Source organism: Anabrus simplex, chromosome 1 (assembly GCF_040414725.1).
Source record: "Anabrus simplex isolate iqAnaSimp1 chromosome 1, ASM4041472v1, whole genome shotgun sequence".
Lineage (NCBI taxonomy): Eukaryota > Metazoa > Arthropoda > Insecta > Orthoptera > Tettigoniidae > Anabrus > Anabrus simplex.
In genome coordinates, this window is record NC_090265.1 from 618,470,832 (window position 1) to 618,483,672 (window position 12,841).

A 12,841-nucleotide genomic window follows, 5' to 3' on the forward strand; every position below is an offset into this window, starting at 1 on the left:
CTTGAGCAGACCACCTTGGTGCTATTCGACAGGAGTAGGCTATGTGCCGGCATCGGGTTTCCTGCTCTTCCTTCCTGCTCTCATATATCACGTCGTTAATTTTACCTCATTAACTCCTCTGATGAGGTTGACCTCAGGAAGGGTAGCTGGTCATGGAAAGTCGTTACGAAGATTTTATATCACTTTATACCCGACCACGTACAGAAACGGGAGAAGCGTTGGAAATACATACAATTATTATTATTATTCGCTCAATAAAATGTACTTACTTATTGTATCGTTTACGAGAATCACTCTCAGGGCAGCTGCTTTCGGTAATGCCAAAGAAGTCGCCACACACCAGATTGCAGCGATACAGATCTTGGCTCGTAACTTGGATGGCCGAGCGCTAAAACATAGAAATTATTAGCATTATTTGAATGGAAGATGGCTGTCGTTGTTTTAAACATGTGTATATTTGTAAGAAGTATACACAGATGTAATCCTTTGTCTCTAACGTTACTACAACGAACTTTAAATACCAATTATCCTCTTTATCTTAATGAACGTTTGAGTAATTTCTCATCACACCACGAAAAAAGCACAAGAACACAGAACATGCATATTCCTACCATACCCAATCACACGTCCACAGTTACTGCCATTCATGAATGGAACAACATGCCTCCAAACGTCAGAGGGATATCAGTCTCCAATAAATTTAAAAGTGCATGAACATAATATCTCATGGAAAGACACAAATAGAAAGACAGAAAGACATAATCACCTTTATACATCCCCATCCTCTTTTATTTTAAATCCTCTCCCACCTACATATTTTACCCCTTTCCTGTACCTTTATTAACTTGGGTGGAAACTCGCAGGAAAAGAGGTATATATCATAAATAATTCAATGTTGTTTAGTAATTCACGTTATGTTTTTTACAACGTTAGTGTTTGTGTATATCTTAAAAGCTGTACCCTTTTCCTGTATTATTGTGCTCTTTCAGACCTCATAAGCCTAGTCCCTTTGTACTGAATAAACAACTAAATCCGTGGAACAAGAATCCATTACGGGCGTTCGCGTTGGTCTGCCAACACGATCCCCCTGTGGGTGGGGAGGCGGTAGAATAACACCCACTGTATCCCCTGCCTGTCGTAAAAGGGAACAAAGGGGCCTCAGGGGCTCTGAACTTTGGAGCGTGGGTTGGCGACCAGGGGGCCCCCAGCTGTGTCCTGGCATTGCTTCCACTTACTTGTGCCAGGCTCCTCAGTTTCATCTATCCTATCCGACCTCCCTTGGTCAACTCTTGTTCTTTTCAGTCCCCGACGTTATTAGGTATGGAGGCCTAGGGAGTCTTTCATTTTCATGCCCTTCGTGGCCCTTGTCTTCCTTTGGTCGATACCTTCATTTTTTGAAGTGTCGGACCCCTTCCACTTTTTCTCTCTGATTAGTGTTATATAGTGGATGGTTGCCCAGTAGTACTTCCTCTTAAAACAATAATCACCACCACCACCTGCCAACACGACTGTATTGCTTAGATTTCGTGAGCAGACCACTGCCTTTCATGCCATACAGCTCCTCAGTTGGTCTCTCAAAGTTTAGTTTCATTCCCGTTTCAGCCCTCAGCCAAGAAACTAAGTCCCTAGACAGATCGGGAATCGAAAGCAGGGTCTTTGGCTGAGAGACATGCATGTTATCCCTATTCCCACGGGATGTACTGAATAGAGACAATAATTCAGTTTTCACCATTTACAACGACGTGAATCAAATAGAATATATTGCTTTCTTTACTTATTTCTACCGAGATCCCAAAGACAATAATTTAAAACTTCTTCTCATAAATTATCTAATCTAAGCCAACTATTACTAACCAAGCTTCGAATCCCAACGTTAGCAGCCCTGAAGATGGTTTTATACGGTTCCCCATTTTCACACCAAGCAAATGCCGGGGCTATAACTTAATTAAGGCTACGGATGCTACCATCCCAATACTATCACTTCTCATCCTTACGTCACCAAAAACATTCAATGTGGTAAGGCGGCGTTAAAAACCTTGAAAGACAACTAAGTAAGCAAACAAGTTTTCAGGTTAACCTGACTTAATGTTGGGACCTCTAGTTTCATGTTCAGTCTGAATTGTAGTATTGTAATTTTTTTTATTTACCAACTCCTACATGCCTGTTCAAAATTCTAACCATAATCGCCTTTCGCTATTAATAAAGAGAAATCCACTCCACAAGGGGGCACAGTGTTGTTGATATCTTGAGAAAGTATCCTTCAACACCAAGTTCGCATGCGCAATATCAGCTTCCAATGGAAAAAAAATGTCCACCAGAGGAAGATTGAAAGTGTACCGCTCAGTGGTGTGAAAAACATCTTCCTTCAGGATGGAATGTGTTCTATAGGAGACTGGATGGTCTCACAAGTAATTTTGTTTCAAAATAATTTTAGGAAGCTGATTAGAATAAATCACATTTAACATACGGTGAGAAGTTCACAACAATAATACACTAACCGCAATTGAACATTTCCATTGTGTCTAGAGTATTTGATAATAATAAAGAGCACGCGCTGTGCCCTCACTCAGCAGTCCCCATCGCTTCCGTGACTTTTTTTCCCTCCAACATCGCTTCCTGGATTTATTCTTATATCCCTTCCCTCAAGTAATGGATCTCGTTTCCTCTTTTCAATACGTCAATATTGCTTTTAGGTTCCCGCTTCATCAGAAAGAAAAATGCTTCGAAATCATTATTAATTTTGGGGATTAGTGAGAAGAATTATCTTTCCTCTGAGTTTTAGAAGAGATATCTTAATATTGGTTTACAAGACCAGTGTTTTTATTAAACTACTAAAACAATGGTAATAAATATAAGTTGAGTTATCTTGATTCTAGTATTTTTAACTTTTTGTTCCAAGCGTAAACATTTATTGTCTATATTCTTGAGTTTGGAATTTATTGTAATGAGTTTATTTGGGTTACTTTGTTTATATTTAATTTTTTTGATTATGAATTGTATTTTAGTATGTTTTTTAACATTTTCTGTTTGTAAAGGGGCTTTAGGATTATCTGTATTGGTTTCTATAATTCGAACTCACGGTAATGATTTTTTTTCAAACATTTAGAGTTTTACAATGTTAAAGTTTATATTTATTATTGTATTTTAATCCCCCTATGATTTTTTATTGATTATTGATGGATGGTTCAGTCTTTAATGTATTTTATAACTTTTATGTTTTTTATAGGTTGTATCTTATCTGGCGATTTTGGTAATTTAAGTTATTGCTTTGGGGGTGATATTTTATCTTATGGACTTATTTTATTAAGTTTTTGAATTTGTGCATTAATGATTACGGCGAGAGAGTCAATTTACCGAATTATATTTTATAATCAATTATTTCAAATTTATGTTTTATTTTTGCTGTTAATGTTATATTGTACTTTTAGAAGAATGAACATATTTACTTTCTATTTATTTTTTGAAAGTAGTCTGATTCCTACTTTGTTTTTAATTTTGGGTTGAGGATACCAACCTGAGCGGTTACAAGCAGGAGTATACTTATTGTTTTTATACTCTATACTCCTTGCCCTTGTTAGTAGGGTTATTTAATGTATATAGAATTTACGGTAATTTGGATTTAAGTTTATTAAAAATGTAAATTTATTTAATGCTATGTTTTACTTGGTTTTAATCTTTGCCTTTTTGGTAAAAATTCCAATATTTCTTGTTCATTTATGATTACCGAAAGCACATGTGGAAGCCCCAGTATCCGGGTCTATAATTTTGGCGGGTGTATTGTTGAAGTTTCCGTGCTTCCGTGACTTTTTTTCCCTCCAACATCGCTTCCTGGATTTATTCTTATATCCCTTCCCTCAAGTAATGGATTTCGTTTCCTCTTTTCAATACGTCAATATTGCCTTCAGGTTCCCGCTTCACCAGAAAGAAAAATGCTTCGAAATCCAGAGAGGTATTAGTCTCACGCATAAGGAATGCATGTCTACCCCTTAGTGCTGTTTCCTGATACGAGGCAGGGAATGGGATGAGGTGAAGTTACATAGCATGGTTTTACGCCCTTCCAGTCACCAACCTTAGTTGAGGAGCCAATTAAGGTTAAATTAATGATAGTAAACGAAATTAGGTAAGTGGAAGGAATCAGATGTGGGCTTATGAACAGAAACTCTCCTGACATTACCACGGAAGTGAAAATGGAAAACCAAAGGGAACCATTCTCAGGACAGCCGATGGTGGGATTCTAACTCACTCGTTTTCCGAAAGACGATCTTTGTTCCTTAGCGTTAACATGCGTGGCCAGTCCACTCTTTCTCACGTATACAGTGTAGCGTTTAATTAATATTATATGATAGAATATTGCACTCTTCACACTGCACTTGACTTCCCATTAGTGCTTTTTGTGCCAGCCGATCTTGGAGATTCCTCTACATAAATTCCTAACGTATTTTACACGAACATTCCATACGGCGTACCATTTTTTTTTAACATCTTGAGAAATTTGTGCATCTTTTACAATGTTTATAACGTACACTTATGAACAATTATTTTAATGTAGCAGATCCCTATAAAAACTAAAGTTATTACTAGGGCCCGGATATTTAGGTTTTAACCTATTTTTTTCCTCGCTATTTAATTCACAAATTGTTATATATTTGTACGTTTCACACTTCCTGGAGCAGAATGTGTGAATTTCATTGCACCTAAAAGAACCTAAATGAGGGGTTGACACCTAAAATAACCTAAATAGCTGTTTTACCTTCTTCAAATAAAGAATGTTATCTTCCCTGCATTGTAAAATTATTTCCACCGCAATTACAAGCAGTAGGACGATGTTAGTTCATGTTACTACCGTTAAATGCAGCACATCCCATGCTTCCCACTACATATGTGATATCTGGTGGCTCCTTGATGCATCTGATAGGTCAGGAGGAACGTAAACACTTTTGTCTCCAGTCGTCCATAGAGAGTACAGCCTGCAGAGTGTGTGGTGACTGCTTCCTGAAATATTTTCTAACCGTAATTGCTGTATAGTTCCAGCTGGGGAACTTGTCTGTCTGCTGCTATTTACTATGCTGAGCACTTAGAAGAAATTAAAAATGTCGCCAATGACTTGGATGAAACAGAAGCTTCCTGCATGGCAAACGCCAAGAAATCGCTCGAGTGCCCGACACTCGTCGTTTCCCTAGAATATATTAAGACACATTTTTGTTTTATACCAGAAGCTATTCTCCAATTGGAAGGTGCAATCTTGCCACTCAAAGATTCCCTGGATATCATTGGCAATGTTTCCAGAAGAGAAATACCTGGACCATTGGGAGTGGCATGTTCTTCGAAGCTGCAGAAGATTCTTTGACGCAATCCTGGTTTTGAAGATATGAAAGTCATCAATTCAGTATTACAGGGTGAAAAGTATTCAGGAAAATTACCCCTACAACCTGCTGCATTAGCATCTATGTACTACGCTCCAATGCCGTCACGTTCCGTTGAAAGAACTTTTTCGTCATATAAGAATGTGTTACGTGACAACAGGATATCATTTACGTCAGACAATTTGGGTATATACGTTGTTATTTACGGCAATGCCAAAAAATAACTTACAAAGGAAACAGTAAAGTGTGTTCTCTGTGTATTTTTATGAACATGACAATGTAAACTTTTGTGAAATACGTACATATAAAATTTTTACAGAACTACGAAAGCCAAAAAATATTGCTGCCTGGAGACAAAAACCTAAAATAACCTATTTTAAGAATTCAAAAAACCTAAAGTGAAGGTTTATGAAACCTAAAAATCCGGGCCCTAGTTATTACGGTTTAAAACATTTTCAGCGTAACATTGAGTTTATTTTCATCATATTCAGCATTTTCCATCCCTTATTGCTAATTAGTAAATTCATTTTTCTAATTCCATTGTTTTCAGAAAAAACGTGCGTAGACCTTCTAGTTGATCACGATACTGCTACAATCTTCTTTGACTTACAACACGAAACTAAATTTTACACTGCTTTCATTTAAGTCTGCGAGACCTTAGAGCCTGGAAGCCTAACTGATATTTCATTGTATTCTCTCATTCTCCAACGGTGCGAGATTAGTGAGGCGTAAGGAATATTATCATTTCTTGCCTTTAAAGGATTTTCGTTTCGTTATCCATTATCATTATTCTTCGAGAGAGCTGCCTAGCCTGGTCAGTGAAGTGAATTCAGTTCAGTCAGGAAAAAACTGGGTTCGATTTCTGTCAGAAAGTTGAGAAATTCAGGAACGAAACTTCTGGAGCGGCATATGGCCCTGGAGATCACTCAGTGTACACATAGTTCAAGATTGTTTACTGTAGGCAATAGTGGTCTGATATTGGGCTAACCGATATGTGCCGTTCAATCCTGAGGATGAAAATAGTGAAAACCTTTACCTTCCTCTTCTACAGGGTTGTATACGAACTGTACGGAGATTACCTAGTTACTTTGATTTACATTTTATTTATATTTCGAGGAATCAATCTATTCATCATATTTCTGAGATTTTCGAGAAACGTCTCCTTAATTGGAGTCCCATTTTTTAAATTCAAAAGTACAGTTACCGCAGTGACCACCAAGCAAAAGTTCATAGCAAAATGAAGAGAGGCGCCCATAGCGACCTAACGAGTAGGACAGGCTCTATTTCCTACACAACGGAAGACGACAGCTTCTTTGCCCCATCCTATGTCCTGTAAGGTCCAGTCGTTGTACTTGTGCTAGTGAGATATGGGATTTACGTGACGCTCAGTGATTGTGATTATAAAGTACACAGTAAAAATTAGTATTATCAATCTTTTAAGCAGGAAATCGTCTGATAGGTGTGTGTGTGTGTGTGTGTGTGTGTGTGAGTGAGTGTATGTGTGTGTGGAAGCATTGAAAACGATTTCCTCAAAGTTCAATACCACCACGTGTTTTGTTTGAAAAGTGGTCGTAGAAAACTGAAATTAGGAGGGTGATAAGTAAAATAACATCAGAGGAATTACGAGGCGTATCACAGGATTTCCTTCCAGGATGCTAGGTATCCATAAACGAAATGGGAGATCGTTTTCAGCAGCTTCTATAACATTTAGGTAAGAAAAGTCAAATCACTGACTGATTTTCATTCTCTCCTGTTTTATGATAATGAGGCTGTTTCCTAATTCATTATTTTTAATGAGAACAGCGGTTGTCTCTAGCGGGAAGGACGGGTAGGGTTCTGTGGGAACTGTCCTTCTGATCAGCTCACTATGCGCATCTCTCTTGAGTTTGCCATAAACTCTTGTTTGGTGGTCACGGTATTTCGAAATTAGGAAGTTGGAATGGTTCCAGAGCCTCTCTCTATGAACTTATTTGTGGCAGATTTCTTTTCCTCGGATCTTGTCTTCCCTATTTTTTCCTTTATTCATGTGTCTGGAATTATTCTTGATCTTCTTGTGAAAAATACTCGGAATAAAAGTACTTAAGATAAACAGTTGTATGATAGTAGTGATTATTGCTTTTAGTAGATATAAAATGGTATAATCATACATTATGAATTGAAGCTGAAAAGTCCAAGCCTTTGGAGAAAATTTACCAGAAGGGAAAAGGGAAGGTCCCCTAAGTGTGTAAAATAGAAACACTTCCTAGGCGTCGCAAACATACAGTAATATCAGAGGTACCGGTATTGGAAGATAACTAGATAGAAGGTGTTGGTTACGCAAGATGAATCAGGCAGCTGTAAGCTTCCATTCAGGAGATGATAGGTTCGAGCCCTACTGTCGATAGCCCAAAAGATAGTTTTCCGTGGTTTCTTTTCGCACCAGGGAAATGCTCTCTTTACATGAACTGATGGCACGGTTTAGTTACTCATTCCTAATCTTTTCCCTTCCGAGTGTTTCCGAAAATGCATACACGTTAGTGTGGCTTTAAACGATCAGCACCGAGCTCGATAGCTGCAGTCGTTTAAGTGCGGCCAGTATCCAGTAATCGGGAGGTAGTGGGTTCGTGCCCCACTGTCGGCAGCCCTGAAGATGGTTTTCCGTGGTTTCCCATTTTCACATCAGGCAAATGCCTGGCTGTACCTTAATTAAGGCCACGGCCGCTTCCTTCCAATTCCTAGGCCTTTTCTATCCCATCGTCGCCATAAGACATATCTGTGTCGGTGCAACGTAAAGCAAATAGCAAAAAAAAAAAAAGCGATCAGCAAAAAGTAAACGTAAAATCCAAGACAAAATCAAAAGCTTGAAAGAAGCAAGTAGTAGAACAATGCCAAATTTAGATGGAGTTCCATGCTCCTATGTTGAAATTCATGGCAGCGTAGACACTGTTTGCTACGGGAATTGAACACTGAATCTCCTGGTCCTGCCCTGTAGCATTAATTAATGCCCTTAGTTACTAAGTTAAGTATGTAGACTTGGTTGTACGTTACATGGGATACAACAGCATCTCCTATGTAAACACTAAAAGAAGGCAGGGGTTCATAACATTCCAGTAAATAATACATGAGCATGTGTTAGGAAAGGATCCTTGAGAGAGAGAGAGAGAGAAGAGCAGAGAAGTAGATGAAAAAAATAATGCCGTAATGGAAAGCAATGAAAAATCAATAGTGTTTTTTTTTTTTTTTTTTTTTTTGCTATTTTGCTTTGCGTCGCACCGACACAGATAGGTCTTATAGCGACGATTGGACTGAAAGGCCTAGGAATGGGAAGGAAGCGGCCGTGGCCTTAATCAAAGTACAGCCCCAGCATTTGCCTGGTGTGAACATGGGGAACCACGGAAAATCATCTTTAGGTCTGTCGACAGTGGGGTTCGAACCAACTATCTCCCGAATGCGAAAATCAATAGTTTGAGGCTTGGGTACGGTATATAATTTCGGTAAAGAAGAAACCTGAAAGTAATATTGAAAAGTAACATTGACATATTGCAAACATGAAATGAGGGATATAACATACTTAAAAGGGACGTACGGGACGTAAAAATATTAATAATAAATTATACTATGAAAGGATGAGCCAAATTAGTGAAGTCAGAGCACAATGTTCATATTAATTAGTATACTTATTATCAAACAAAATAGATTAAAGGATCAACGAATTAAGGCATAAAATTTATTTAAAAACGGATAAAATCAAGAAATTAACAAAATCCTCGATTTTTAGCTCTTTAGTACCACATGAAATTTTTTTTACCGCGTGTTGGGGGTTCGATAGCAGACCTACGAATCCACGGTATTCTCTGCCTGTCGTAAAGGGCGACTATGAGGTGGCAGGGGCTGTGAAATTCGGGTCCGCTTAGATGAGTTTGGCATAGTTTCCACTTACTTGTGTCAGATTTCTCACTTTCGTATCCAGCCTCCCTTGACCAACTTTTGTTCTCTTCCGACCACAACGGTATTAGGTTTGCGAGGCTAAGGGAGGTTTTCACTTCTACGCCCTTCGTGGCGTTTTCCCTCTTTTACCGATACCTGTATTCTTCTAAGTGTCGTACCTCTTCCATTTTTCCTCTGAATGGTGTTAAATGGTTGCTCAGTTTCACTTCCTCTTAAAGTGGCCGATGACCTAGATGTTAGGCCCCTTTAGAGAACAAGCATAATCATCATCACCACTTCCTCTTAAAGCAGCAGTTCGACAGAGACCGAAACTCTGAATTTTAGCAGCAACATTTGGTAACTTGATCCAGGTATTCGCTCATAGTTATCAACATGCCGTTCACGAATATGCTGAGGTAGTTATTTGTATAATGACCGTGTATATCGTCCTAATAATTACAGATAATTACTATAGAACGTACAAAAGCACAATTTCATGTAGCAATACAATGTTCGTAAATTATAAACAAAATAATCTACTCATAACGGTTTGGAATCTAACTTACCTCGTTGATATTAATACACAATCAAACACAAAACCTACTAGGCTACTGAACTCTGCTACCAGCACAGCTAAGATATTCTAATAGAAAATATATCATTAATAATGTTCTAATGATATTAAATGTCATTCCACACCGGGTAATAAATCTGTGGGTGGGCGGATGCAGAGTGGTCTCGGCCCACAACTTGCCACGGCTGGTCCATGCTCCAACAGATCAGCACTCCGACCGGCTAACTGAGCAAATGAGGGGTGGACACGGCTCTACTGTGTGTCTTTGCCGCTACATTGGGGAGACGAAGAGGTGCTGCCGTGGTTTCCCATTCTCCTGCATCAAGGCGAATGCCGGGAGAGTTCCTAGTATATACCACGGCCGCTAACCCTCTCACCTTCAACGCATAAATAAATCTCCTGGCCTGAGAAACGGCGTCACCGTGTAGGAGGCCCACCTCCCCATTCAGGGGAAGAATGAAAACATTTAGTAGTAGTAATAGTATTAGAGGTAGTAGTAGTAAATTTGCGTGATAGAAAATGAAATGAGACTTCCCAACGAGGAGACTATGCAAATAGTATTTCTTCTCTTCCTTCTTCTTCTGGCCTCTTTCTCTGTTTTGTTTGGGGGGGGGGGGCTACTATACGTGGATTTGGCCCGTTATTTTCTAACGGATGCCCTTCCTGACATCTACGCTATGTGGGGGTATGTCCTCAGTACTCCGTTTTTCTGTGGTGGTTGGTAGTGTGATGTGTGCGAGCGAAGATGTGTATTAAGACGAACGCAAATGCCCTGTCCCCGAACCAGGTAAATTAGCAAGACACAGATACAATCCCCAAATGTGTCGAGAAGATGCTACTCAAGCCATTAAGACAAGGGGCCAGACTACGTGAATACGTATTTGGAAGAAAAATATTTGGTCGATTTTGAGGCATACAGTACTAGTAAACTCGTGTTTATCCCCTCCCCCAATGGCGGTGAGCTGCATGTACCATTTCAACCACACCAGCTCTCCTGCCACTCTTAAATTCCTGGCAGTACCGGGAATCGAACCCGGGCCCCCGAGGACGGCAACTAATACGTCACACTAACCGTTACGCTACGGAGGCGGACTCAGTACTAGTGAAATGTTAGGAATGAACGCCAGACGACCATATGCTAGGCAACCTGCATGACTCATAAAATTACGGGTCTAGCGCCCAGCGCTTTAGACGCAGGGGAGAGAATTCCATGGTGCTACAGACCTGATGGGCTTTGGAATACTGCTGGTCAGCTCGAAGGCCTACGGATTACGAGGACAGTGACGCGTGATCAGGGTGACATAACCTATTTCCCCCTTATCATTGGTTTGTTGGACCGGCACCGATGTCTCGCCCTAATGTAGCTTCTCTATTTGTTCTGAGTGGAACTCGAACCAGCCTCAGATTAAAAACGCTGACCTGGCTAAAATCCGAACCCGGAACCTCCAGGTAAGAGGCAGGCTCACCTCCGATTGACTGGGGGCTGGTCAAAGAGGGAGCAAACATTTTATCTTCCTAAGGATCTGTCAAAAGTGAATCCTGGAGAAAATAACATTCTGTGGTTATTTCTGCCTCATATTCTAGAGCCAGGGCCAGCTTAGTCATAAGTCTTGGAAGTTCTATAGTATGTGGAGATAATGATCTCGTATCAGTTTGTACAGGTATTCCATGAAACTTATTTGGTGAAAGTAATGAAATGAGTGAAGTGGAAGCTCGTTTGGGAGGTTAGCTTGGCTGTGTAGTACTGATAATCAAGAATTATGAACACAAGGTAGCAGGGCCGAACCCTAGTACAGCCGGTAGTAATTCAAAACGGGAACTTGTATCAGCAGGCTTTCTAGAACGCCAAACGATACTTTAAAATATAAAATGTCTTCCATTTTAACAAACATGAAATCATGACACTTCATTGTATCTTGAAAATGACGGCAGTTTATAGGACGTTAAATAATCTATATAAATAAAATTGTTTCTGTTTGTCTGTTTGTCTGTCTGTTTGTCTGTTCCACCATCACGTCGAAACGGCTGGATAGATCTCAACCAAACTTCATATTTAGAGTATACTGACCCCGGGGAAGGTTTCGATATGCATATCATTTTAAAATCTTTGAAAAGACGGGGGTTTTATAGGAAAAACGGTTTTCCTCCATTTTCTCTTATACTATTATAGGCAAAATATCGAATTTGTCGTATAAGGACGAGACAAAGCTCAATTTAATCCTCTTGACGCAAAGAACAAAACTCGGTAAGCCCTACGGGCCCGAAAACCATGTTTTAAGGCCCTAAAACCAACCGTTACGGAGATATTGGCACCACACTACCCCTGCTCTAGGAATCGGATAAAGAAATGAACTGCCGTAACCATGGCAACGTCAGCTCCAGGATTCTAGAGCAGTGAGATTATGCATGTACGTTTGGGCATAGCTGTCAACCAAAATAGGTACAAATAAGACTTAATATCTGGGAAAAAAATATACTGTTGTGTAAGGCACTCATAGTTCTCCTTTGGGCGGGGATGGAAAGGGGGTGAAGAACGAGTGTAAAAATCTTACTATATATAGAAATGGAAGTGTGTGTGTAAATGACACATCTCCAACTAAACTTGGTACACGAATCACTTACTATCGGGAGACGATCACTGTGGGGGGTAAGCCATCCCTAGCGCCCTTAAGGGAGAGGGTCAGGGGGGTGGTAGTTACAATAATAATCGAGAATAGTGTCGAATTCATAGTTTTCGGGGTCGCTGAGTTGAAAAGTGATACTCTAGAATTTTTTTAAAATCCAGCCCCCTTTTAGGTTGGGAGCAAAGGGTGGGGGGGGTGGGGTGAGATATAGAAATAATTAAAAACAGTTTCGAATCCATAGATTTCAGGGTCTCTGAGATGAATAGTATTACTCCGGATTTTTTGCAAATCCAAGTGGGGAGCGAAGGGGGTGAGATATAAAATTAATCGAAAAACTACATATAAAAATATTATCTTCTTCTTCTTACTATATA

The 12,841-nt window shown here is 39.6% G+C and overlaps 1 protein-coding gene across 1 annotated transcript in view; it reads right to left on the minus strand.

The window, feature by feature from the left end:
• The window catches only part of LOC136871094 (RYamide receptor), a 312,167-nt gene that overhangs the window by 152,438 nt on the left and 146,888 nt on the right, over positions 1–12,841 (minus strand). The window contains exon 5 of the mRNA XM_068227140.1: positions 270–388. Within this exon, the coding sequence (XP_068083241.1) occupies positions 270–388 (119 nt within the window). The remainder of the gene's footprint in view (positions 1–269; positions 389–12,841) is intronic.